This window comes from Ammospiza nelsoni, chromosome 16 (genome assembly GCF_027579445.1).
Source record: "Ammospiza nelsoni isolate bAmmNel1 chromosome 16, bAmmNel1.pri, whole genome shotgun sequence".
NCBI classification, from domain to species: domain Eukaryota; kingdom Metazoa; phylum Chordata; class Aves; order Passeriformes; family Passerellidae; genus Ammospiza; species Ammospiza nelsoni.
Genome location: NC_080648.1, coordinates 8,703,507 through 8,730,302, shown reverse-complemented (window position 1 = coordinate 8,730,302; position 26,796 = coordinate 8,703,507). Strand labels below are relative to the sequence as shown.

At 46.5% G+C, this 26,796-nt stretch overlaps 1 protein-coding gene across 1 annotated transcript in view; it reads left to right on the top strand.

Annotated features, from left to right (window-relative positions):
* Positions 1-407: 407 nt before the first annotated feature.
* PDLIM4 (PDZ and LIM domain 4) overlaps positions 408-26,796 on the top strand; it is a 44,665-nt gene continuing 18,276 nt past the window's right edge. The window contains exons 1-3 of the mRNA XM_059483688.1: positions 408-635; positions 13,689-13,840; positions 22,252-22,336. Coding sequence (XP_059339671.1) covers positions 543-635; positions 13,689-13,840; positions 22,252-22,336 — 330 coding nt within the window. The 5' untranslated portion in view covers positions 408-542. The remainder of the gene's footprint in view (positions 636-13,688; positions 13,841-22,251; positions 22,337-26,796) is intronic.

Here is a 26,796-nt window from a genome sequence, read left to right as displayed (position 1 = left end):
GAAACCACTCTGTGATTCTGTGATTATTTTCCTGGAAGTTTATCTTTTGCCCAAGTGACGACCATGAATGATTCACAAAGCGCTTTAAACCAAATCTGATTGTTTCCTTGAACTTTTTTCTCATTCGGAAGACTTATTGTAATGAATAAAACAGTCACAACCAAACGTTTAGTGACCTATTGCATCATTTTCCTTGCACTGCAGAGGATGAAACTGCAGTGAGGGGGACTTTGACCAAAACCACACCAAACTTCACTTTTGCATACTGGTAGTATGCAAAGTACTTTACTACTAGTAAAGGACTGCAACTTTACCAGGGCGAGTAAACGCTCCGAACCCCGCTTATAAAAGCATCCAGGGGGAAATCCGCGCTGTAGCTCCCCCAGGGCCAGTCGGAGCGGGTCCATCCCTCCTCCCCGGCCCGCCTTGAGGGCGGGGTGTGCCGGGAGGCGGGCTCGCTCCGTGCCGGCGCTGGGGCTCGCTCGGTGCCGGCGCTCGGAGTTGCCGCAGTCCGCGGGCAGGGAGCGCCCGCCGCCGCCGCTATGGCGCACTCGGTGGTCCTGCGTGGCCCTTCGCCGTGGGGCTTTCGTCTGGTGGGCGGTAAAGATTTCAGCGCCCCGCTGACCATCTCCAGGGTGAGCCCGCAGGGGGAGCGGGACGGCCGCAGGTGATGGGGGCGGGCGGGTGGTACCCGGAGCCGGGCGGGTGGCAGCGCTTGGGTTCTTTGCAACTCCAAATTATTCTATATGCACTCAAATAAGTGCTCCCCTCTGAGCTTTGCACTGTTTCAGCTGCTTTCCCCAGTGTTACAGCGTTCTCCGTGCTTTAGTTTTTTGGATGTTAATTCATAAGGATCTGCTTTCAAAGTTTTTAGTGTTCGCAGGGTTTGGATTCGTGCCCTGGACTGAGTTCACAGGCTGTTGGGGTTTTTAAAGAAGGCATGAGTTAAGTCAGCAAGAAGTTTCTCCATGCAGGCTGCAGTGTTCTGGGGTCTATGTGGGCTGGTAATAATTACTGTGTAAGTGTACTCACACTTGTGTTTGACCTCACAAATACGTATTCTGGAAAATTCTTCGCTAAGACGCCGCAGATAGTTTGAAATAGGCTTTGTGTGTAGATACATGTGCAAACAAAGCATCCCCCGTGCAGGAAGGCTGGCGGCGCGGCGGTGTGATGGCTGTGTGATGGATGAGGTGCTGGGTGTGAGCTGGGCACGCTCCTTGGGGCGCTGATGTGTCCGTGCCCTGCTCTGCCTGCCCGGCGTGTCGGGCTCTGCAGCACTGCCCAGCACCCCTGGGCAGCTGCTGCTGTTGCTGAATTTCTGGAACAAACACTGAGTGCATTTGAAAGGAGCTGTAACTTAAAAATACTGTTGTAATGCGCACAAGCTGTTTGCCGTCTTTTAATTCATCTGCCAAAGCTGTGACAGAAAAGCGAAAACACGAATCCTGAGTTTCAGAGAAATAATTATGGAAGAGAATGTGTTTTAAAGAGGTTTAGTTTGTCTTTGAGTTCAAACATGTCTATTGCATGGCTTTGTTTCTGTTTCTACTTTGGCCTGTCCCTTTCCCAGTGCTCCAGCGAGGGCTGTTTTGGGGAGAAGCAGGAGGAGAGGGAAGATGGGGTGGTGCAGGTGGGGCTGGCTGTGCAGCACGGGGGAGCTGTATTCCATACAGCTGGGGGAATGTGCTGTGAGAGGGGCACTCGGCTTTTGGGGTTCAGTCTGAACCTCCTGGACATGGAGAGTTCTATTTCTCCCCTGGTAAAATGGCATGTATCAAAAATCTCTTCCCGGCAATTGTAGAAATGTTCTTGTTGTGGAAGTGAACATCTGAACTCAGTGGAGGTAGCCAGTTTTCCTGTTACTTAAAAAAAAAGCCAATTGGTTTAATATTAAACAAGAAAAACCTAAGTCTGTTTCTGCCTAGATAGGTAATTGGCCAGATTTCTTGTTTGATTCAGCAAACCTGGGAGGTGTCAGGAGGATGATTCTCCTCAGGCCAGTCTTGCTGTGGATCACCAGGAGTTGTAATGCAAGAAGCAGATGTAGGGTGTTATTCCATTTGGCAGCCTTTTAAATTGGATCCTTTTAAAATTCTGTTCCCCCTGAGGAGTGGGCTGATGCTCTGATGTGCTGTACTCTAACAGCTGCTCCCAGAGGGTGGGAAACAAATCACTAGGGTGTAAATCTAGATGTAGGGCGCTCTGCTTGGGCTCTAGTCTCTAAACACAAGAAAAGACCTTACTTGCTTTGCAAACAGTACCTGAAAATGTTAAAGCTGGGTAAGAATTATCTTCTGCTGCAGCTCCTGGCTGTGGGGATGTAGGAAGGGGCTGCTGGAGGGCTCCTGGGGAGCCTGGGCTTTGCTTGGTGGTGGCTCTGTGCAACCCTGCTACTGTGCAGAGCACTGATCATGGCTGTTGTGGTCCCATATTCCCTTTTATTCTGTAATTGGCCAGGAAGTCTGTTCTTTCTGGCTTTAAATCTTGGCAAGGGGGCTGGGGGCTTCCCATCTCCAGGAATGAGAAGCCTCCATCCCCTTTGCCCAGCCTGGCTCACGGCAGGAGACTCTTGCTAATTGTGGAGGCTTTTGGCTGACTTCTGCTTCCCTTCAAAGTGCCTTTCTTCTTTAATTTTGGTTTTATTTGTTTTATACTAAAATGCCATTAAATTACATGGCATTTGGAAAACAGAAATGGAAAAGCAGAAACCCTGCTGGAAGGCAGGACCACACTCTGATTCTCACATCCAACTGTGGGCCCAGGAAGCCAACATGTGCTGGGTGTGCTGGTCTGCCTGAGGGGTGTGGAACTGCTGTGTCCCATTGCTTGGCCAAAGGAGGCTGAGGATCAACCCGTCACAAGGTGTTTGGGCTGTACAGCTCTGCAAGCATCCTACCTGGTTATGTTGGGAAATCAGGTGCAGTTTGGGATTTCAGGCATCCAAGGCCACCCACATTCAGCTCTGGGTACTGGAGGCTGGAAATAATGAAAGGAGCTGCCAGGGTGAGCTGAGAAAGAGGCACAGTAGTGTCAGGCAGGGGACAAAGCTGGAGGTGGTCCACAAAAGTGTCTTGTGACAATATTGTCAAGAGATAAAGGACAGTATATGGATTGCTAGCATGGAACATGACAATGACCCTGTCCTGCTTTGGGATGGAACTTGCCTCCCTCACAAGGGTTTACTTTGGCCTTTAGCCCCTGTGAGGTGGCAGTGGCTGTGCAGGTGCTGATGGTATTCAGTCTGTCCCTTGCAGCTGTCTCTAATAGGCTCAGGACATTAAGCAATGGTCTTTTTTCCTTGAAAGCAGGCCACTTCTCTCTGTGATTTGGTAAGTCTTAAGTGACAAGGGGTAAGGATCTGATTGCTCTGCTGAGCAGCTGATGCTGAACTCTGCCCTGGAGAGGCCAGGGCTCCAGGTGGGGTGTTGTGTTCCTTGGTATTAAAGATAAATGCAAATCCAGAAGGGCATGCTTAGGGCGTCTCTCTCATACAGTCACATGAAGAGTTAGGTGTGCTATAGCCACCCTTTTATCCTGTTCCTTCTTGTGTATTCAGGAGGACCCACATTAGCAGGGCTGGAGTTTGCTGGACTGGTTTGGGGGCATGCAGCCCTGAGGGTGAGACTGGTGTGTTGTCAGCACAGGGCACAGTTTGTTTTATAGCCACTGTTACAGTGAGCTAACACTAGGTGTAGGACATCACATCATTAATGGTTACTCCTCCTAATGATATTTATGGGGGTAGGAAATTATCCAAAAGATCTGCTTCGAGTTGACCTTAATGACTGCATAGAGAGTGGTTTTAAGATTTAATTAAATGTCTGGTAGCTGCTTTTCCTTGGTTGAGCAGGCTAATACAGGGTGCTGTGTTTGCCCTCTGTGGGAAAGGGGGTTCCCTGTGGCTCTGACTCCAGTGACAGCATTCCTTTTGACCAGCAGCCATGGCTCAGGAACAGGAATGGGATAACTCACTTGGCTGTTCTCAGTGTTGTGCTTGTAACCACATCAGTGAGTGCTGTGGTTCTGTGTGGGATCACAGTTGATCTACCCCCTTGCCTGGGATTAAAAGATAATCAGTCATTAGCGTAACTGGAGGAGCTGAATGCATTTAATCATTTGAACTTGCTTGTCCTGCTCCTGGAGCAGCTGATGTCATCATCTGCCCAGTTCTGCCAGTGTTAATCCATGCACTTTCTTTTTTTGAAATCATAGATAAATTACTTGGCTAAACAGATAATTCACAAATGAACCAATTCCAGTATTTTTAATGAGATTTTAACACAAGTTTTCCTTTATCTGCTGGCTTCAACATAAGTTTACCTGCTGGTCTCTAGAGGAGCAGCAAAAATGCAAGTTTCAGTTTTGGCTTGGAAATGTAACACAAGAAGGATGAGAAATAATTGGTCTGCAATCCATTATCCAGGTATTGTTTGAGTTAAGGTTGACTTTTAAACTTAAGCAGCTTTCACATTTGAGCAGAGACGTGTCCTGTTAAAGGTTAGGATACTCGAGAAAGAATTCTGCTGAGGAAGGAATTCCAGTAAAAGTGGTTTTGTTGACTCTGTCAGGGCAGCCAGCAAATGCCCAAGTCTGTGCTGTGATCCTGTGTGAATGCAGAGGGAACTCAGTGGTATAATACCTGGGAGGTTTGTTCTTGTGTGGGTGGGATGGCTGAGCAGAAGGGGCTCCCCAGGGCTGGCAGTAACAGGTTTGGTTACCCCAGGAACTCCACCTGTGTTGGTGTAGAAGGCAAGGATCAGAGACAGCAGCAAAAGGAACAGGAATTTTGTCTCTGTTTGAGACAAGTTAGGAGGATTTCAATTTCCTTAAGGTGGGGGGTTTTGTTTCATATAGTTCTCATGTATTTGATAGTTTACTGGATGGAAATGATGCACTCTGTTCAGAGCTCCCAAATAGACTGAAGAAGCCTCTCTGTTTGCTGAATCCCAAAGCTATGCCCCCCCCCCCCCCCCCCCCCCGATTTCTGCTGACTTTTGTTGGGTTTGCTGTCTGTGTGGAGCTGAGTGATGAAAGCTGTCCCTCACTTTGTTGCATAGTAAAATTGTTACAGTATTTCAAGTGGGATGATTATTTCAAGTGGAAGGAAATAATCTTTTGCGAGTCAGTTTTTGTTTTTCTCATCACTCCCATAAACTCAGGGCTGAGAGGTTTGGGTGTTTAAGTGTGAAGCTGTGCTGGTACAGAACACTTAATCTGACCTACACATAAGAACTAACAGAAATATGTCACAAATATATTTGCTGCTGAAGTGTTTCTATTGCTGAGGCTTTGTTTAATAACTGAAAGAGAAGAGTAAATGCTTGTGCTGGTTCAGGAGACAGTAGTGGTGGAACGTACTGGAATGAAAACCTAATACTAATTACCGTAATTAAGCACCCTGATAATCCTGAGTGGGAAAGCAGGTGGAAAGAATGATTCATGTAGATCCATGTAGGCAAGCTCTGACCTTGGGGCAAGTTAACAAAATAAACCCAGCATACCCGTGAAAACACCAGGCCCCTGCCAGGCTGGACAAAGCAGCATAGGGTCAGTGTCCCTGGGTATTTGGGATTAGGGATTTGGGGTTTTCTTCCTTCCCCCTTCTTTTTGTTTCAAATGGTGGTGATGTCAGCTTCCCTTGAAGATTGAAAGATTGCCTGTTGGGACAGGTATTCAAAATTATTTCATAGAAGTGTGCATTTAAATCCCACTTGATAAAGTGGGTTAAAGGGGATAGTTAGATAACAGGCTTACTAGAACAGCCCGGTTGGTGCAAGAGGTATACAGGGGGAATTATGTGCAATTATTCTTTTTTTTTCCTAAACTTTTTGCTATGTAACAAAACAGATGGTTATAATCCTGGTTCCCCTGAAATTGGGTAAGTCCCTTAATTTTTATACAAATATGTCATTATGAGCTGTGTAGAATTAATGCAGACCAATGCAATTTAATTTCATTTTTGATAGCTTGAGGATGAAACACCTGTCACAGGAAATCCTAGAAGGAGCAATATAGTATTTCTAACTGAATTTGTTTTCCAGTTTCTGAGCTCTCAAAATACCTTGATTTGTGATTCTCAGATCCCCACTTAGTAAAAACATTTTTTATTTTTAAGTCATCTGTAACCACAGGTTCTGAAGTGTGAAAGAAAACAGTAGCTCTCTCAAGATCTAGCAGTGTTGATAGAAAAGGTTAAAACAAACAAGTTCACAGAAAAATACTCTGCTTGATTTGTTATCAGTGCCAGATGTGTGCCAGAGCAAACCCCGTATCTCACTGAGCTTGTTCGTGTAGTGGGTTTGTACACAGCCCCTAACACCCCACTTGCCCCAGGCCCTGCTAGATAAGGCTGTGTTTGGTTTCTACTTCAGAATTTACACAAAAACTTCAAGCAAACACAGGTTTCACTATCTTACTTGAGCAACAGCAAAGATGTCAAGCCAGTGTGGCTTTTGAGGAACTTTTCCAGCCAGGAGAAGCCCAAAACAAATTTTGATTTCTCCCCACAGAGAACACAGCTGTATTTAAAAAAAATGTTCTGTTCAACAGGATTTCAGGCAATGAGTTTTCCAAACACCATCAAGATGCCTCACAGCCACACTCAATCCTTCTTGACAACCAGAGAAACTTGCATTCACACCCATTAAGCCTTAAGTAGTTTTACATATTGTGTGGATTGATAGCAGATTATGTGGCAATGACATTTTACAGCCCAAGCTTCAGAAAACAAAATATACCAGAGTAAAGAAGATTATTTTAAGTTGATATTCTTAATTATTAGATATGGGCAGTGCACAGCTAAAAGAGAAGCTGTTTTGAGCAGTTGACTCCAGGACTGGTTGATAATAACAGAGGAGATTGTCAGAGGGGAGGTTTGCAGGATGCTGACCCTGCTCTGAAAGCTGTTGTCTACCATAAGCAACAAAACACTTCAAAAACCTTTAGCATATGCAAAGGTTCTGGTCCAAAAGACCAAACCCTGCAAACTACTTGACATTGACCAATAAAGCAGCTGTTTGGCAAAGGCACAAATCTCTTCACTCTGTGATTAACACCTGAGTGTGCTGCAAGAAGGAAACTTCAGGTATGCTCACCAACTGGATGAAACTTTTTATCTTGAAGAATTTTTTTTCTCTTTGGAGATCACTGTGTGTACACTTTGCTTTTGATGGGAAGGAAAGTGTCAGCCTGCCTTTCTGGCCAAGAGGCAGATGGTTTGGAAGGCAAACTCTAAGCAATTCCTCTATGTCTTCTGTACAGTGCTTAAGGCTTGTTCCTGAGAGGGGCTCGAGAAGCCCTGCTGCTTGTTGAGGGGTGTCTGAGGGGCAAAACTTCACTGGAGAGCTGGCTCCTAAACTCCTGAAGGAGATGAAGCAATTCTGGCCATAAACACTTTCTGTGATGCTGCTCAGTCTGGTCTGTGCAGAGGTGGGGTACCTGAGGGACTGGGGTGGTGCTCCAAGCACACCCACACCAGGGGCTCACTGGTGTCCCCAGGGCAGCTCTCCCTCCCTGGCCTTGCTCCCTAACAAGGCAGAGTAAACACAGAGCAGATTTAAGTGTAGTGGCAGCTGTATTGCTGAGTGGGGCTGTTCTGTGCACTAAAGAAACACAGAACCTTTAACTTGTCTGTGGAGGAGGGGGCTCCTGGTGGCTGTGACCATGGGGAGTGCTCCCAGAGCTGTGCTGTGTGCCCTTGGGCTGAGCAAGACAGCTGGTGACAAGATACACCAGGTGATCCTTGTGGATCCCTTCCTTGTTTTTCTCAATCCATGTTCTGAGCTCTGCACATGGGTTAGTGGCTGGTGCTCTAAAACACATGTCCAGTTTCACTGATTCTCAGCCTCTTCTTTGTACAGAGACCTCGTACTTTGGGCTGGGTTAGGATCTGCCCTATGAAACTATTTCTAAATTTGGATTTGGATCCATTAGTACTTGGATTCAAAAGGATTTTTGACTGTCTTGCCTTTTATAATACTTGATTCTTTCCCTTCTATTGTTTTAAACTTATTTTCTCCAGTAGTTAAATGAATTCAGATTCCATGAACAGTGTTCTTCATGTACTGGGCTGTGAGCTTATCTAAATAATGCCTTGATACATCAGACTTTTATATAAGCAACTAGAAAAATGCAAATGAATTGGCAAGGAATTCAAGGCAGGATGCTTTGAAAAGCTGAAGAGAATCCCTGGAAAGAATGTTTAAAGGGTTTAGAGAATTTATTTTCATTAGTTAATTGTTTGACTCTTGGTTCATCTTGTTTTAAAAGATGTAGCTATGTAAGATCATTCCCTTCCCCATAGCATGGAACAGACAGGCTTTGTTTAAAAGCTGAGAATTTTGTCACACTGTCATGAAAGTCTCTCAAAGACTTTAATTGGGTCCTTTTGATCACAGTTGCAGAACAGAGAATTCCCCCAGCCTTGCCTACAACAAACTACCACTGATTTAAGAGAAGAGTGCTGTGGTCTGTGTAGGCTTGTTTGGGATTGCACCTTTTAACCCATTAAATCCTGGCTTTGTTCACTGATGGGATGCATTAGAGTACACCTTTAATAAAGTGAAGATGTGGCAGAGATAAAGCTGCCTTCATTGTGTAGGTGGGAATGGCCTGAATAGGCACCTTTTGTTGATTTGGATAAAAAATTTCTGTGAGAATAAAGACTAACCTAATCTTTCCCATGGTTGTGCTGAGGTCTTGCAGGGAGTGAGGAGCTGCATCCCTCATCCTTCAGTCCTACACAGGTGACCTCAGATGCAGGTTTGTGGGGGAAAAAGTAGAAATGAAAAGGGATTAAGTTAATATTACAAATTAACCTTTTACTAAACTATTGATTGGTTCAACTTGTGGTATTTGCCCAGTTCTGAAGTTGGCTTGAGCAAAGCTGTTTCTGAGTAGAGCCATCCTTGTGGTGGGCAGGGCTCCCATCCCTGTGAGGGCAGGGATGCAGGCATGGGGACTTCACCCTGGTTTGAATGCTCTCCCAGCCCTGGCTCCCTTCTGTGGCCAAGCTCCAGGGCACATGGTAGAACACTGTGTTTCAAGAGCAAACTTCTCTTGGTGCAAATAATCTTGCTTGCTAAATTAGACTGCATGGCTCCAACACCAACCAATTTAGGTTAAGCACAAGGCAGTTGCCCCAATGTACTTTATTTTAATGTCCTGTCATTGTCAGATGCCAGCACTCAGTAAATCCTGGTGATGCTCCAGTGGTCAGATAAGAGAGCTGCTGCTGCCTTTGGGACTATCCCAATCTGTTTCATAGCATCAGAGTATGCACTTGGCTGGGGAAGGGGCTGCTGGAGGGTAACTGCCTGAGAGGAGAGGTGGGTGATAATCCTGAAAAAAGCAGTGAGGAGTATAGTTGAAAAAACTTAATAAACACAGCCAATTTTTAAAAATGAGATAGAGTTCTCTGGTGGATGATTTGGCAAAAGGCATGGTGTGGAGGTGATGCTTGCAGTGCTGTCACTGAACCTTCTGTGGTGGCTGAAGAGGCAGAGGGCAGTGAAAGAAGTGCTGTCCTCTGGGAGCTCTTTCTTTAAATTCGTCTTTTTCTTCCTGGAACAATAGAGGGGGTTGAGAGAGGCACCAGTACTGGACCTCTGGTATTTTTTGAAGCACAATGCTATGTGGAGAACATGGAAAGATGTCACAAATGAGACATATGCCAAGGGGATTAGGAAGAACAATATTTTTATTAGAAAAGAGGGGAAAAGTTCTGGCTCCCTAGGGGAACAAATCCCTGCGGGACACACCCTACACAGGCATGCTGTGTGAGGAGGGGCTGCTCTCTGGGATCTGGAGAGCCTGGAGCTGCTTACCTGGGGCAAGTGCTCTGCAAACACCCCCTTGTGCTCTGCTCTACCATAGCATTGCTGGCCAAGTGGTTTGTTTCTTTAGTCTTTTCTGTTTATAAGCTTTCTGAAGCATCTTCATTTTTTGAGAGCAAGAAGCGAGGAAGTAGCTGCTGTTTATGTGGAGGGGTTAAACTCAGAGGGTTGTTCTTTATTTAATTTTGGGAGAGCAGTGAAGCTGGCAGGCGTGCGTCTCAGAGCGGCGACTGTGCTGTGCATGCACGGCTGAGAACACCCCAGAGCTTCTTTGGGCATAAAAGGAGCTGGGAAAGCACTGGTGCCAATGACCTCCCAGCACATGAACTGCTTCTGCACATAGTTCATGCTTGGTTCCTTCCTGCTGAAAATGGAGCAGTGCTAAGGTGGTGGGTAGCACTGGGATCTGCTTAACCATCTCACAAGGAGCTCACCCAGCCCTGCAATGGTCCCTGGTGATAGATCCACTGCACTGGACCTGTTCCTGTGAATTGCTTTGATTCACTTACAGAAAACTTGGGGATATGGCCTTAAGCTGAAGTAAGAAAGATTTAGATTAGGTATGAGGAAGAAATTATTTCTGTGAGCATGGTGAGGCATTGGCATAGGTTGCCCGGAGAAGCTGTGGCTGCTCCATCCCTGGAAGTGCTCAAGACCAGGTGGGATGGGGCTTGGAGCAGCCTGGGATAGTTGAAGGTGTCCCTGCCCATGGCAGGGTGTTGGAGCAAGATGATCTTTAGGGTCCCTTCCACCCCAAACCATTCTGTGATTCTGTAAAGCATTCAGCTCTTCTGGATTGCATCCCAGGCTGTGCCTCAGAACTGCTGAGCACCAGGGATGGCACACAGGCAGGGGCTGGATGGTACTCCTGGGGCAGGAAGATACAGAGAGATGGTGTTCTCCCCTTTCTGCAGAACTGGCATGTCTGTGTTGGGCAACTTCACCCCAAGTCTGCTGTATGTGGCTTTGGGTTTATGTTTGCCTTTCAAGAGCACAGGGCTGCAGTGACTTGGTGCAGGTTTTCTTTGCACTGTTTTTCGCTTCATAGCCTGCCTGATTACTCTCAGATTCGTGTGTGCTTCCTTGAAGTCATACACTCTGTGGTTCTGGCTCAGGGCAGACCTGAGGGCTCTCTGGAGGGAGGCACAGATGATGCCTCTGATCCAAGCTCCATCCCAACACCTCTGCGCACTGCCAGGCTCCAATGTCATACAATCACAGAGTCCTTTGTGGGACAAGATTTTTAGGACATTGAGTCCAGCTATTAACCCAGGACTGCTGAGGTCACCACTAAGCCATGTCCAAAGCAGGTAGAACCTCTGCACTTGGATTCAGGCACAGCACTGACCCATAACCAGACCTGTCAGGCTTTATGTGCAGTGTTTGGTCTCAATGGCTTTGCACAGCTGTGGGTCAGGAGAACTTAGTCTACAGTATTTTAAATATTATTCACTAAAATACAAACTTGGGGCCTGACAGACATTACAGTAATGATTCCCAAGCTGTTTAGTCACTGATGCTGTATCTCAGATGAATTCTTGGAGTGCAGCTCCATTTCAAGCCCTCAGTCATCTCCACAGCAAACATAAAATGCTAATATGAAAATACTGCCAAAACAATTTGAAATACAGCAGAAGCTTAAATTAGGAAACAGCTAAAAGTCCCATTTGTGAACAGCTTATTCTTCAAGGAAGCTACAAGGTGGTTAAGATCAGTACAGGGGGAAAAATCCATCAGACATCTAGACAGCACCGAATAGACAAGAACAAAATACAGCTGTCCTGGGTCAAGCTGAAGGTCTAAAAGCCTGCTGGCAGCCAGAGCTGTGTGATGAACACTGGGGGAAGCAGATAACAGCAGGCAAGAGTATGGAGGTGCTTCTTTGGAGGTGCTGGTTGAGCTTTAGGTTGACTTTCTGATGAGTCTGGCAGCTTCTGTGGCTGTAATAGGACCCTAATGTCCTGTAAATGGATACAGGGGTCAGAAAGCCCCTAACAATGCCAGGGGAAAAATAATCCTGTCCTGGCTTGAAATGTCCTGTGTCAGAGCTAATGTGTGTGGAGCTGAGAGCCATCTCCTGTTGTTTGCTCTGAGCTGAGTCACAGGGCTGCCCCTGAGCAGTTGGTCTGGGCGGGTTTGGTGGAGCCAAACAGCCCAGCTGAAACTATTGGAGGGCAAATGGCAAATACTGATTTACTCTGACAATGCAACAAAAGCTGTAACTTGGGCTGCCAGTTCTGCTTAACTGTCAGAAGTGGTTTGGAGCTTGCCAAACACCTTCAGGTTTGTGTTTCTGTGGTGCAGGAGCTGTGCTCTTGCAGGGAGCAGTGCAGTGTTATACTGGGGCTGTTGTGGTAAGACTAAATCCTCTTCTAATTCCTTACAAAAACAGAACAAATTGTCCCTGGAAATGTTGAAAGCCAGGCTGGATGGGGCTTGGAGCAACCTGGGTGGAATGTGCTCTGTGTTGGAACAAGGTGATCTTTAATCCTGCAAGCCATTGTAGGGTTGTATGAAATCAAGATGAAAGCTGGGATGTACATGTGCATGCCCCCTTTCTAAAAAAACCATCTGTTTAATGATGAGGTGTGGTTGGGGGCTTCTGGGCACTGGGGAACTGCCCCACTTGGTCTTACTGCCTGAATAACTACGCCAGGTCTGCATGGTTGCTGTCATGCACTGCTGCAAGCCAAGGGCAGGTGGTGGGTACAGCAGTGCTCCTGTTGTCTGGGTTTCTCAAGCAGGGTGGGGCAGAGACCCAGCACCTAAGACAGGGAATTCCATTTGTGTAAATCAAGAGTAAACAGAACAAAAGCACCAGCTTGCTTTAGTGTAGTGACACATGAAGAACCAAAAGTCAGGCATGCCATAACTTCTCAGTTGATAAAATGTGTTTGGTTAGCAGATGCTGTGAATAAACTGAAGAGGAAATTAGGGGGAAAGCACATAGCATAGAGTTTAACCAGACATGTTTACCTGTTCTGAATATGCCTTGCGTCATTCTCTATTACTGTAAAATTAAAACCACATTTAGAATGATGTAAATGAAATGGTAATTTCTCAAGAACCTCTTTTATGGGCACTAGGATTGGTCTTGTTGCTGACCACAGACTGTACCTGGACCTGTCATTAGTTCCTCAGGAAAGAAGTTAGAAGTTTTATAAGGTTCTGGCACTCTGACAAAACCAGAAGGAAAGAATTGTGGAGGCTTAAAGAGCTGTGTGGTATTTATAGAATAAAATCATGGAATCGTTTAGGATGGAAATGATCTTAAAGATCCTCAGTTCCAGCTGTTACCTCACCACTGCCAAGGCTACCACTAAACCATGTTCCCAAGTGCCATATCTGCTGAATCCCTCTGGGGCTGTGACCACGCAGGGCTAGAAAGAGAGAAGTCATTTGGATGTCAGTGCAGAAGAAGTGATGTCAAACGTAACCTCTCCCCCAGCCAGGGGGATGGTGGTTAACCAGAGGAGGGTTTCATGTGCTGCTTAGGGACAGACTCTTGCAGCATCATGAAAGGCCTGCAAGCCAAAGGAGTGTGAAGCATCTCTCTGGAAAGAGCATATTGCATTTATTTCAAGCAGGAGACAAATGTGAAGAGGGGACCTGGTCACACAGTGGCTGGAGTTGACTGAAATTCCTTATTTCAAAGAGTGTTGTTATAGGGCATGGCCCTTGGAGACCTGAGAGCTCTGACATCCAACCCCAGGTAGGTGCTGTTGGTGAAGAGAAAACACATAATCTCTAGAAATATCTTTCCCTTTACCTGCATCTTACTCCAAGAAACTGGACTTCTTTTCAAAAAACCCCAGCATTCTTTTAAGTAACATTTTTTTTTTTTTTCCCCAGATTAACCCTGGCAGTAAAGCAGCCATGGCAGACCTGTGCCCAGGAGACATTATTCTGGCAATTAACGGAGAGAACACAGACAACATGACACATCTAGAAGCTCAAAACAAGATCAAAGCCTGTGTGGACCAGCTGCTGCTCTCTGTGAACAGGTTGGTTCTCTCTGGTGTGCTCCTGTGTCAGTTTTGTTCAGAGGGCTTTTGGCTGGCCCTGGAGCAGAAGAACTCTCAGGCTGGGTTCTTGGAGCATCCCCATGGCCTGGGTAATTGTTCTGTGTTTTCAAAAACAGTAAAACAAAATTATTTTTAGTGGTTCACTGGTAGAAAAAGTGGGTTCAGCTCATTTTTACATGTGGATTATCATTTGTACCTTGGAAAGCTTTTCCATGCTGTGGCCTGAGTTGAGTCTTTGTGGTTGTGTCAACTCAAGCAAGACTAGCATGGGAATCAAAATGTCCTTTGGGCAAACCCTTCTGCTTCATTAACATTCACCCATCATTTTAAGCATCTGTTCAATAAAAAAAACATTTGAAGGTCCTGCCAGATTTGCTTTTTAGGGTATTTCAAAGCAAAATGAAGGCATGAGTTTGGTATTGGGTTTTTTATTTTTTTTTTTTTATAGTTGGGATGTTTTGTGTGTGTGTGTTGTAGGTTTTTGTTTGTTTGGTTTCATTTTCTTGGTCTTTTTTTGGATTTCTATTGGAATTAATTTTATAGCAAAATCACAAATTACCCAAGCAAAATGAGCACTCCTTATAAGGTTCACAAATGGCTAATAGTATCTGGCATAAGTTAAAATAAGTGAATATAGTTTTCCACTTCAGATTAAAGAGGCATTTCCTGATATAAAGAGCTATCATTTACTGTTTATACTTTTCTTGGAAAACCATGTAGCTCTGACTGGATGCCTGGGCAGTGGGGAAGGAGCGCTGCCATAAATGGAGCAAACCCTCAGTGATTCCTCATGGTTCCTCAGACAGGCATCTCTGAGCTGCCTGGCTAAAGCAGAGTCCCCTGAGCTCAGCTCATGGTGTACAGATGATGTGGCTTCAGTATTACAAAAGGAAGAAGATAAGAAAAGCAAGCAAAACCCCTTCAGACAGGTGGAGTTTCCCATAGCCAAGGAGGGCAGTAGTTCTGCTTTCTGTCTGGAGCAGTTTTAGGGAGACAGGTGATTTTTCTACCCCCAGGAGGACCTGTGCCCAGGGCAGGACCAGAGTTCCCTTCCTGACTGCCTGCAGGCTGCTGGAGCTCTCAGACGAGGTGAAAATCCTTGTGTAGTGACAGGAGGTTTTGGTGAGCCACCACTGCTGTGGTGGTCTGGCAGCAGAGCAGCTTCACTGGGAGTTAGAACCACATTTTCCTGAAAGCAGCTTTCACCTGCAGCATGGAGGTGTTTATTCTCACAGATGAGTGTTTCTGCTGTGTGAACTGATGGACTGAATTCCCACCTTTACATTTTAGCCCCTGATATCAACTGATGTTTGTTTTTTGGCTTGGATTGGACCCTTGAATATCTCTGTGTGGGTGCATCTCCTCTCCTGGGCGGTGATTCCTGCCCAGGGCAGAGGTTGTGGTCACAGAGGTCACAGCAGTGTTGGTGTGTGCCTTGCTGGGGTTAGGGATGATCTGTCTGCTTGCTTTCCCTTTCCATGCTCATTCATGACCTCAGGGTGACCTGGAAGATGCTGTGTGGAGGATCTGTGACTTCAGGTTGTTTTTCCCAACTGCACCTAGCAAGGTGTGGATATTTTTAGCAGTGAGACCTTGTGGTGTGTCCAGAGGAGGTGAATTTTCTAGCAGATGTTGCTGGTGGTCGCCCACAGCCTTTCAGTGGTGCAGGGTTTGTGGGTGACATGATTGGCCTTTGCTAAGCAGTAGGATTGCAATGGTTTTGTCAGGCCTTAAAGTCTTTATAAGCACAGATTTTAAAGACTTTTGTGTCTCATAGGTTCTACAAGGCAGGAACAGATGGTGACGTGAGAAGCTGTTCAGCTTGGGGTGGCTCCTCTTGGAGGTAACACTGCTTGGTGGCTTCTCCAAGGGCAGAACTCACCTTGGCTGCGCCCAGAGATGTCCATGAGAGTGGCATTTCTCTTGACAGGAAAAACTGAGTAGTTTGGTTTTTTTCTGCAGTAGGGACAGCAGCTCCAGTGGTGAGCTTTAGTCTATTTTTAGTTTGGCCCAAAGTGGGTGCACAGTCACTTGGTTCTTGGATGTCTCTCCTGTCTCCCAAGTGACCTGTTGGATCCTGTTGCCCAGCTGTTAGTCATTGCTGGAAGCACATCTGGCATTCCCTCCTAGTGTGAGTAGATCCCTGCTCCAGGATCTGCCTCCTAGAACATGGGGTGACCTGGTACTGCCCAGGGAGGTGTGTCCTGGGCCAATAATGAGGGGTTTTGTTGGTTTGTCTGCATGTCCAGCCACTGCTGTTTGTCACAGCTGTGGATCAACACCCTGGACCCTGCTCTGAGGCTGAGCTTCAACAAAGCTCTGCCTGTGGTGGTGTGGGTTAGTATCTTTTCCTCTGGGCTGAGGTTGCTCTTCAAACATCTTTTCTGTATGCTGCCTTCAACAAAATACAGTTTGCAAGCCAACACAAAAGATTTATTTTTAAATGTGTTTGTCTGAAATACATTTGCAATTAGAAGCCTGTTTGTTGCATGTCTTTAGTGAGGAGCTGTTTTGTCAAAGCAGGATTCCTTCAGCCAGGCATGAGGGAAGGGGAGGGCAGGGAACTGTGCAGTTCTTCCATCCCCATGGTGCCCTCTGGTCTGCTTCATTCCATGCCCTTTCTCCATCAACCCTTGACATTTTGTGTTACTGAGCCAGAGAACAAGATGGGTTTTGTTTTCAGTCGCTGGTCAGTAAATGCCCTTAGACATAGGAACTTCAGTAGGAAAACATAGGAACTTCAGTAGGAAAGTCAGAATGTGGGGAGAACAAGAAAGGGGAGTCACTGAGTGGCCTGACCAGACCAAGTGTCATGCATCAAATAAAGGCAGCCATAAAATGGAGTTGGAGCTGTGTTTTGCTGAAATCACTGCTTGAAAGTACCTTGGGTGTGGGATGGGAGACCTCATGGCATTGCTGTTCCTGCTGACACAGACTACCAGGAAACCCTTGGCAGCACTGTCCAGACCTGCCCATCTGTGCCAGAGGGCCAGGGCGAGCCCCACAGCTTTTTGTGAACCTTTTGTCATCTGCCAGGGAGGATGAAGTCTTGTGCTGCAGCTTTCCTGAAGAAACTGGCCCTGTGCCCACATTGGGAAAACTGCTGGCAAGAGGGTGTCACAGGTTTTTGAGCATGCTGGGCTCCATGGCTCTCCTGTGCCCCTGGAGCCACAGTCAGTGTTGGTGTCTGTGAAGCTGCCCCTGCTCTCAGGCTGGACTAGCAGATATTTCCTTTTTTCAAATCTCTTTGTCATTTGTCAAGGACAAATCTCTTGAGGGGGTTTTGCTTCCTTCTTCATACCCTCCATTTTCTGCCTCCTTTTCTTGGCCAGAGCCCTGACGTCCCTGAAGTCAGTGGGTGTTTTGTCCCTGGATCTTTTGGATCCTGCTTTTCCCCAACATGTGCAAGTCTGTCTTTGGGCAGTGAAAGGCAAAGCAGCACAGTGGCCTTACTGTTCTGAAACAAAGTGGTTGAAAATCCTCATTGGTTTACGAAAGGAGTTGATTTATGTAACTGATGCCTATGTGGGCACTGATGTAAGATGTGAGGAATTACTTGGTGTGGGCACTCCTGGAACAAGGGCTGGATGTTCAGGCTGTGGTTAATGGCTCCAGAATGGGAGGCCAGGAGTTCACATGGGCTTAGTTCACATAGGCTGTGGGGAAGGCAGTGATGGTGCTGATAAAGATCCAGCAGGATGGTTCAGGCTGCTCTGGTGATAAATTAGGCAGCTGTTCCATCATCTTCTTCCCAGCTGTTGAATCTCAAGCCAAGGTAGCACGAGCTGTACTTTGCCTGCCTTAGTGCAGGAAGGGTCAGGCCAGTTACGTGGCAGCTGGTTGGAGAAAGATCCGGGGTGTTGAGCAGCACCATGAAGTATTACTCACAAACACCTGGTATAAAACTTGTTCTTTTTACTCACTGTGAAGTTGCTTCCAAGTTACACAACAAATTCCTTAAGAGGCAAGTTAGTGTGTTGTGCCAGGGGAGGTTTCAATTGGCTGTTAGGGAAAATTTCTTTGCTGAAAGGATTTTCAAGCCCAGGGACCTCATATACCTGGAGGGATTTAAAAGACATGTGCATGTGGCACTTGGGGACATGGTTTCGTGGTGGGCTTGGCAATGCTCAGGTAGCAGTGGGGCTTGATGGTCTAAGAGGCTTTTTCAACTTTCACACTTTTATGATTTCCAGTCCAATCCAATTCCAGCCCTTTGGTTTGGTGACAGCCCTGGGGCTATTGTGCACAGGGCCAGGTGGGTGCTGGACAACTGGGAGCATCTGCTTGGCCCCAGGTGCAGCCAAGAACCCCAGGGTAGTTGAGATGAATTTATTTCCTGACTGTGGTGTCAAAGAATAAATCCTTAAAGATTCAGCTTTGATTCCTTCTATCGAAACTAAATCCTGGAAGCAGTTTGTTCCCCCTTGGTTTGGTATGTATGCCACTGCTGAGTCTGCTTGGAGAATTGACTAAGATTATCTGTTCCTGCTCTGTGTAAAAAGAAGGAGTTTCTCTGACAGTTTCTGTGTAAGACAGCCCAGTAATGAATCTGCTGGACATGTAGCCCCAAAAGGACTTGGAACCTCACGTACTTGATGTTCCTCCCATCTCCCCCAGTTCCTGGGGATTTTATTGGGGTCTGTTAGCTGTAAGCAGCACAGGCAAGCTGCTGGAAGATGGGAAGGATGACAATGTATGTTCTCAAGTTTCCAGTAAAAGTACAACTGAAAAAGTGAATCACAGCTTCCCCTCTGGAGCTCCTTGAAGACTATTAGAGAGGAAACCCGGCAGCTTTCCAGAGCAATACACAATGGTTTCAGCTGAGAGGAATGAAGAAGGAGAAATCCTGCAGTTCCTTCACAATGACTGAAGGAGTTGTGTCCTTTGGGGCGCTGAGCAGAGCTCAGCTCCTGTGCTGCTCAGCTGCCCTGCAGAGGATGGATCCAACACCCCACAGTTATTGGGGGAGGTTCACAAGCCTGGGAAGTTTGAGGCATCAGCTGTAGCTGCTTCTGGACTGAGTTCTGCTTCTGGAAGGCTGATGGCCATATCAGTGGTAACAATCAGCTGTGAGCACAGTGATGTGCCATAGTGGGAGGTGAAGAGCAGTCAGGAGGTGGGCAGGACCCTGGAGCCACCCCCAAAGAAAGGGGATGAAAATAGCAATGTGATTATTCTGGTGTTTTGTGGCTGCATGGTGACAGCAGTGACCTGGATCCAGGTTGGCACTTCCCCAGGTGATAAATGTTAGTTTTTAGGGGATGGAGAAATAAGAAATTTGGTAAGACACAGGAATTCTTGCAACTTAAAAGCAGCTTGACAAACTTGAGAGTGAGGCTTGCAGATCACTACCAGGTGAAAAAACATTCTGGTAAAATATGTGAGCATATGCAAGTAATCTTTTGAGAATGACTGAGACTCTTAGAAAGCAAATGGTGGGATAAAAGGTGTCTGCAACTTTGGGGTTTTTTTTTAGTGATGTCCTGTTTATGGGTCCATTTCCTACCAAGCCCTGTGTGGAAGGCCTTGCACGAACCTAGGTCAAGTTATTTTTCTTGGGATTGTCCTGGATGCCATTAAGAGAGCAGAGTGGTGTAAGTGCAGGGTAATGATTTCCACATAACTGCCTTTAATCCCTTATAGCACATCTGAGAACACTTTTCCTGTCCTTGAACTGTAAATTAAACAACTTGGAACATTTGAGTGATGCCTGATCTGTTGCCTGTGACGTATGAGAAATGTGTTGGGATTTTGCTGTTGCCTAAACACAAAGCTCTGACTGTTGGTAGGGTGAACCTGCTCCTGGGGTGAGGGTCTCTGCTGGCCCCCAAGTCCCCACTGCCCTGGGGCGTGTTCTGAGGGTACAGGAGACCCCCCTACTGCTGGTCCTGTGAGTATGGGATGGATGTTCCTGGCAGCTGGGGTTGGGGTGTGAGCTCCAAGCATCAGCCCCTCCTGCAGTAGCTGTCTGTAGCGTTGTTCTCTCAGGCAGAGTAATCTCTTAATTATTTGGATTATTTCAGATTACATGGTATTTTGCTGTTCCCAGGGAAAAGAGGGAGGTCTCTCTGTGTAAGCATAAATGCTCATTAAATTTCCAACTTGACTTTCTTTTTGGTGAGGCTGGTGGTTCTCCCATTCGCCTTAGCTTTGCCTTTCAAAGTGCCAGGTGGAGCCCAGATTGTGCTGTATCAGCTTGTTTCAGTGTAGTTCAGGTGGAAGCTGGGGCTGATGTGAGCCTGGCTTTGTTCACACTGTTGCTGGAAGCTGTCAGAGTTGGTCTCAGTTATACCAAGAACTTGTTCACTCTGCAGAACTGATAGTGAAACCTTGAGTTTAATCATTAAAGCATTAACCATGAATGGGCTTCTCCATGTAAACTGAAGTCTGTCCATGTCTGTCAGTAAGTGTAAACATACCCATCATGCCTTTTGGAAAGCACAGGTTTATTTGTTTTCTGCTCAGACAGTGTGATCTCTGTCAGGGATATGGGGAGCTGGGTGTGCTGGCAGTGCTGGTGACTAAATGCCATACCTTCACACAGAATGAATTTACTGCTATTGCTCTTATCTTCTGCAATCAGAATCACTTGCTGAAGCTGTGTTCTTATTTACTGGCAGGTTGAAGTCTTTGGGGATGCTTTAAGCTGTGTTTGGCATGTGGGCTCCAGAGCTGAGAGGGGGAAGTTGTCATGGACCCTCCTCAGGGCACTGTGAGCTCCCCTCAGGCTTGCTCAGTGCAGGGGAAAGCACAGAAATAATAATGGTGATCCCTGCCTATGCAATTAGGCATCTCCATTGTTCTGGGCCTCCAGATTTGATTTTCAATGTGGAAGCAATGTACACAGCACCAGATCATGGCAAACAGCAAGTGGGGATTGCTGGGAATGCTGATGTTCCTGGGAGAAACAGTTTCCTTTGTCCCAGTTGGACAGACTAATTTATAAGTGAATTGTCCCAGCCTAAAATCAAATAATAACACTAAAGATAAATTACCAGAACAAGATACCTAGCTATGAGAGTAATCACTCCCTGTTGAAAAAGCTGTAATAGCAGTAGTGAGGAAAAAAAGCTGAAATCCTCAGGGGCTGGATCCAAAGTGTGTTCAAGTCAGTGGGAGTCCCTGCATTTGGTAGGTTTTGGGTAGATTTGTAAAGGCAGCTTTGTATGTTGACTTGTGTAGCTGCAAAATACCAAAGGTAAAATCTCCTCGAGAATTCCTGGGTTAAAATCATGCTCCTTATTTTTCAAACTTGGACTCTGCAGATAATTTAACTGAAAGCAAACATGGTATGTGGCAGGGGTGAGAGTCCACAAAGGATGCTTGGATGCATCTGTGCCCATGGAACAACAGCTATTTTTGTGAAGTGGTGCATGTAAAGAGTGTGATGATAAATAGAACAGTTTCCATGTTGAAAGCTTTATCTTGAACTTACTCGAGTTTCCATCTTCCAGCTTAACCTTCTTGCATCCTGAGAAGTCTGGATGTACCTGCTGGACCTTGCCCGGGCCCCTGGGACTCCCTCATACCCTCAGTGCTGGAGATCACATTCCAGCTGTGTCCCCAGATGCCTTTGTGGGGAAAAAATGATCAGGCACATGGAAAATCTTTGGACAGTGACAGTATTCTGCTCTGCCTTGGCAGGACTGAAGATGCATTTGGGAATGGAAACTGTATTTTTAGGGCTTTTTCTATCTGGCAACTGTTGAAAGGGTCAGGATGATTCATACAGGGTGGTGAAAGCCTTCTCCCTGAAAGGTGTTTATGGAATTCCTGATGTGGTCTAGTACACAGGCCTGCCAGGGATAGCATGTGTATATATATATATATATATATATATATATATATATATATATATATTATATATATATATATATATAATCTATACACATGTGTAATCAGAATACTTTCTGGATTCAGGGCCAGAATAAAGGGACAAAGCCAGGAATGTGCAAAACAGGAGCCACCAAGAGCCTGTGTTCTGATTTCGTGTTCTGATTTCTTCAACCAAAATAAGTTTGTCTCTTTAACCTCAAACTAAGACGGAACCTTGTAGTTCAAGGATGGTTTTGAGCTTTAATAGAATGAAAGTCATCTTCTCTATTTATCATTGTAATGTTTCTGAGGATAATTTTGCACAATTGCAAATATAATATAAACCTGCCAAGGAATTAATAGATGCTATATATATATATATTTGGCTTTTTCTTTTTTTGGCTTGTTGTTTTGGTTTTTTTTTTTTAATTTGTTTAATTGCTTTTTTGTTTTGTTTAAGGAGCCTGTTTCTTTCTTTGGGATTTTTGTGTGTTTTGTTTGTTTGAGGGGGAGCGCTTTGATTTGGGCTTTCTCAAAAGCAATTCAAGTAGAGTTTACCTTATTTCCCACTGCAGATCTGAAGGGAAGACCTGGTCCTCCCCTGTCCTGGAAGATGGCAAGGCTCAAGCATACCGGATCAACATCGAGCCAGACCCACAGGTATGGCAGCTGCAGCCCTGCCCCACTCTGCTGCTCTCCCAGCTTGCTTTGGGGAGAGGACATCCATGTCTGGAGGCTGGAAAGCCCTGTGCTCTGCCTGTGCTCCTTCCAGAAGTGAAGGAGTTTCCATGTGTGATGTTGAAGTTCTCTGCAGGTCTATCTGTGCTTTTCTTGAGCTGGTTCCATGGTGAGCCAGATCCTGAGCAGAACTGGCACGATCTCATCTGTGTCATTGCCTTCCAGCCAGGCCAGGCTTTGCTGGATCAGCCTGCTGGGGACACAGGATGGCTGGGCAGCACGTGGAGGGTGGCATCCAGCACTGACCCTGTGAGGCTGTGACCAAGCTCAGAGTTAGTGTTGTTTTGGATGGAGCTCTTGGGAGTCCTCTGACTGTCCAGCGCCTGCCCTTCCCAGGGTTCAGCATGTCCAGGGTCTGTCTGCATCTGCCTCAGCTGGTGTGCCTCTACCTTGGCTGCTTCCAACATCTGCTGCGCCCTCCCAATCCCGTGACAGTGATTCACCTCCCATGATGGTGGCTTTCTTTTCTTTTTTTTTTTTTTTTGGAATGTTCTCATCTTTTGTGTTGTTTTGGGTTTTTTCTCTCACTCCTTCTCTCTGTTTTGCAGCTTCTCTCTTTCCTCTGTCCTCAGCTCTGTTCCCTGGAGCCTTCTACCTGTGTCCTGCCCTGCCTTACTGCCCTGTCTCCTGCAGCAGCCAAGTGGTGGATGGAGCTGAGCAGGTCTTCCCATCTTTTCTACCCATCTCTGATGGCTTGTTAGCAAGGTCAGAGGTGACTCTCATTCTTCTCCTTTGGCTTCTTGATGGAAAGAGGAATGGGTTTCTCTTCTCCCTCTCTTCTTATAAGGTACCAGATTGTCAATTTTTGCATGTGCTGGTCCATGTTGTGGAGATATCTGGGGAACAAGGAGGAGACCAGGAGGACAGATGGGCAGAGGGCAGCTCCTGCAGTCTGGCTCCCCCTTGAATGTGTGCTGGGCTGGTGCACATGCTGCCAGCCTTCCCAGGGCACTGAGGTCATGGATGGCAGGGCAGGAGCCTGCTGAGGCTTCTCACTGCTGTAGGTTGGCCACCCCTCCCAGGGCAGGGCAGAGGCCCTGGGGCTGCCTGCAGCCTTCAGAACATCAGAGTCTGTCAGTTCAGGCTGACAGAATCCCTTGTGCTTGCCCCCAAAGCATGTGAGCTCCCTTTGGCTGATGCTGAGTGTTCAAATATTGCTCAGATGGCTGTCTCCTCCACAGAGGTGGTTTATGTCATGTGCTTTTCCATGCTTTTTCTCCAGCCCTTACAAAATGCCTGTGTGCAGGGTCTGCTGGTTTAGCTCAGCTTTCCAGAGAGGCTTTTAGAGTGTCCTGATGAGGGCTCCAGGGTGCCCCCTCAGCCCTCCCTTGGCTCACTTCAGAAGGATTACAAGAACTGCAAGGGTGGAAGAGAGGGAATGATGCTGTAAGGTGTGAAGTCTCCTTCAGTGAGGAATGGGGAGAAAGTCCTGGCAGCAGAGAGCCCACTGAGTGATCAGGATGAGGGTGAGATCCCCCAAACCCCATAAGAAATGGACCAGAGTGTGAGGACATTGGGTCTGTTGGCCATTCCAGCGATGAGGAGTTTGCAGATATTCTGCATTTCTGCCCAGGACAGAGGCACAGCACACCAGCAGCAATGGCAGAGCTGCCTGGTACCACACACCAGCAGCACACGGGGCTGTTTGTCTTTCCTTCCCTGACTCACAGCACTGGCTGATGTGTGAGCTTGGGCCCTGCATTCTGGCCATGTTTGCTTCATTTATCAATTACAGCCATCTTTTTTGACAGATATGTTTTCTTACTAGGCTTTACCTATGAAGAATATTAAATGAGGAACAAATGTGCAGCAGTTCCACTGCCAGCTACAACTTCCTGAGGTTTAATGCAGATTGGATTTGAATCTGACTATTAATATATGTTACATATGGATCTTTTTAAAAATTAGACACTTTTATAGAATATAATGAAGGGGATAGGGATGGACTATTCTGAATCCAGACCTACACTGAATATATATAAATCTGGGGAGTAGGTGTGCAAGGCAGATGTGTTTGTGGTAGGGCACTGAGAGAGGTGTGTGAACAAGGGTACACAACTACAGGCAGCAGATTCCTGCTCTTGCTCTTTTTTTTTTTTTGTGCCTATATCCATGTGTTGTCTTCCTTAGTGGCTTTTTGGGTTTCCCAGAGAGGAGGTGAAGGTGGTTCCCTGCACACCTCCACGTTGCTGTGCTTGCAGCCAAGGTGTGTTGGTTGACTCTTTCCCCCAAACTGCCTCCAGTGTGGTTCATGCTGGCAGCCTGGAGCACATGCCCGCAGCTGTGCATATCTTATCAGTGTTATCACTGATGTCCTCTGACCTGTGTGAGGCTGAGGGTCACCATCAGCCCCCAGAGAGAGCCAATCTTTGCTGCAGGTGCCAATCCCCTGGGAGCAGAGCTCACAGGCAGGGCTGGGGTCCCTGTGGAGCAGTGCCAGGTGACCCAGGGCTGTCCTGTGCTGTGTTCATTCAGCCCCTCTGGCAAAGGCACGTACGAGATTGTGAGAAGGAAAAATCTCATTGTAAAGTAATAACTTGGCTCACTATGTGCAACCTTTAGGTGCACTTCCTTGCATCTGGAAAAAAGCAATATGCTTTAAAAAACAGGGAAAAAGTTCTGCTGGAATTCTGCCCTCAAATCACAAAAAGAGTTTGGGGGTTTGTCCCTGAAAAAGGTTTTGAGATTTTTACCCCAAGTGGCCTTTGCAGTAATAGGGAGCACATTTCCTTTCTTCTTCCAGGTTTTGCTCTGTATGCTTTTTCATCATACTGGATAAAGATCTGTTGAAAATCTTGACTTATGACTACAGTAACTCTTGACTGAAACATGTGAGCATAAGCAGAATGCCTCAGTCTGAATGATTTGTAGGAAAATCTGTATTTCTGTTATTACAATTTAGGTTTTTAGGTGTAATCTTTGTCTTGAAGGCAGTGAAATTTGTAGTTACCTTCTGTGCAAGAGAACTTGGAAGGTGTGGAGTAGCTGGTGAGTTTTCCTCTCCCCTTTTTCTAAAGCTGTTGTGGTTTCTCAGTTGAGCTTTCTGGTAAACCCCTACTCAGAGTCCAAGAATGTGATCAGTCCTCCTTATTAAAACTTTGGTTATTGCCATGACTGTGGGAAATAGCTGCCCTCAAACTGTAGAAGCAGGAACTGGAGAGCTGCTTTTTCACAATGAGCAGGAACAGCACTGAACAAGGTGAGTGAGTCACTTTGGGGAAATATTATTTTTAAAAGCAGACTTTGGTTATCAGTTGGTTTTGCTAGATGAGTCTGTCCTTAGCAGGAGGGACCTACAGAGGAGGCCACAAATGCAGTGATGCTCAGACTTGCAACCTAAAGAAGGGCTTGCCTGTCTGTTGGACCCAGAGATGGGTGGAGGTGGGACCTACAGGGATGCTGGGCACAGCTCAGAGCTTTCCACTTTCAAGATTTCCATCACTCAGACATGACATCACTGCTGACATGTTGGGATCCCAGTCTCACTTGGCCTGGTGTTGGTGTCCCTGTGGGCACTGGTCCCAGCCACTCCTCCCCAGCAGACAGGGGGAGTGGTGGCACCCATCCATCAGTTTCTGGAGATCCCATTGTTATTGACTTCCTGTAGCATGGGCTTGCTAGTCAAAATATTGCCATGCAGAGGATGTTTATTTTGTTGTTCATTCCCAAACTGCCAGAATTGGCAGCTCTTTGGCCCAGGGGGGCTGGAAATGTGGGCTCTGGGCTTTGGGGACTCTGTCAGTGCTAACTGACAATAGATCAAGTGTGTGGGTGGGAGAATAATTGCAGCAGAAATTAAATTGGCAGCACGTAGCCAGAGCTGGAATAGGATGCAAGTCCTCCCAAACCTGGATGCTTGGCTGAAATAACTCCATGGGATGAAAGGCTGGGTTTCCTCTGGCAGTGCAGACAGCAGAGGCACTTCCCACAGTTATCCAGGGGAATGGTGTCCTGGTGCTGCTGAGCTAGCAGAGCAGCCCCATGTCATTCTCAGGGGATGGATGAGGGAGGTGCAGCAGCACTCTTGCTCCTCTCTTGTGCTCTGTCCTGAGCTTTCCCATCCTGACCCCCTGACAGGGAGGGTGAGCTCTGGGCAGTGAAGAAGAGCCACAGCCCCAGGGGAGCTGCACAGGAACAATGAGAAGGCTGTTTCTGCTCATCATATACCAATTATTTTTCCTATGTGTTACTCTGTTCTTGACACCCAGGTCTCAGTCCACAGAAGTTTGTTGTTAGTTTGCTCTGACTAAAATCAGGTGCAAGGTGTGTGGCTTGCTGTGTGAAAATGCCAGCCAGAATGGGATGAAGAGGAATTGGGATAAACTTTTGCATCTATTGTAACTGTTTGAGCTGCCTAATCCAGGCAGTGCTGGGTGTGAGCT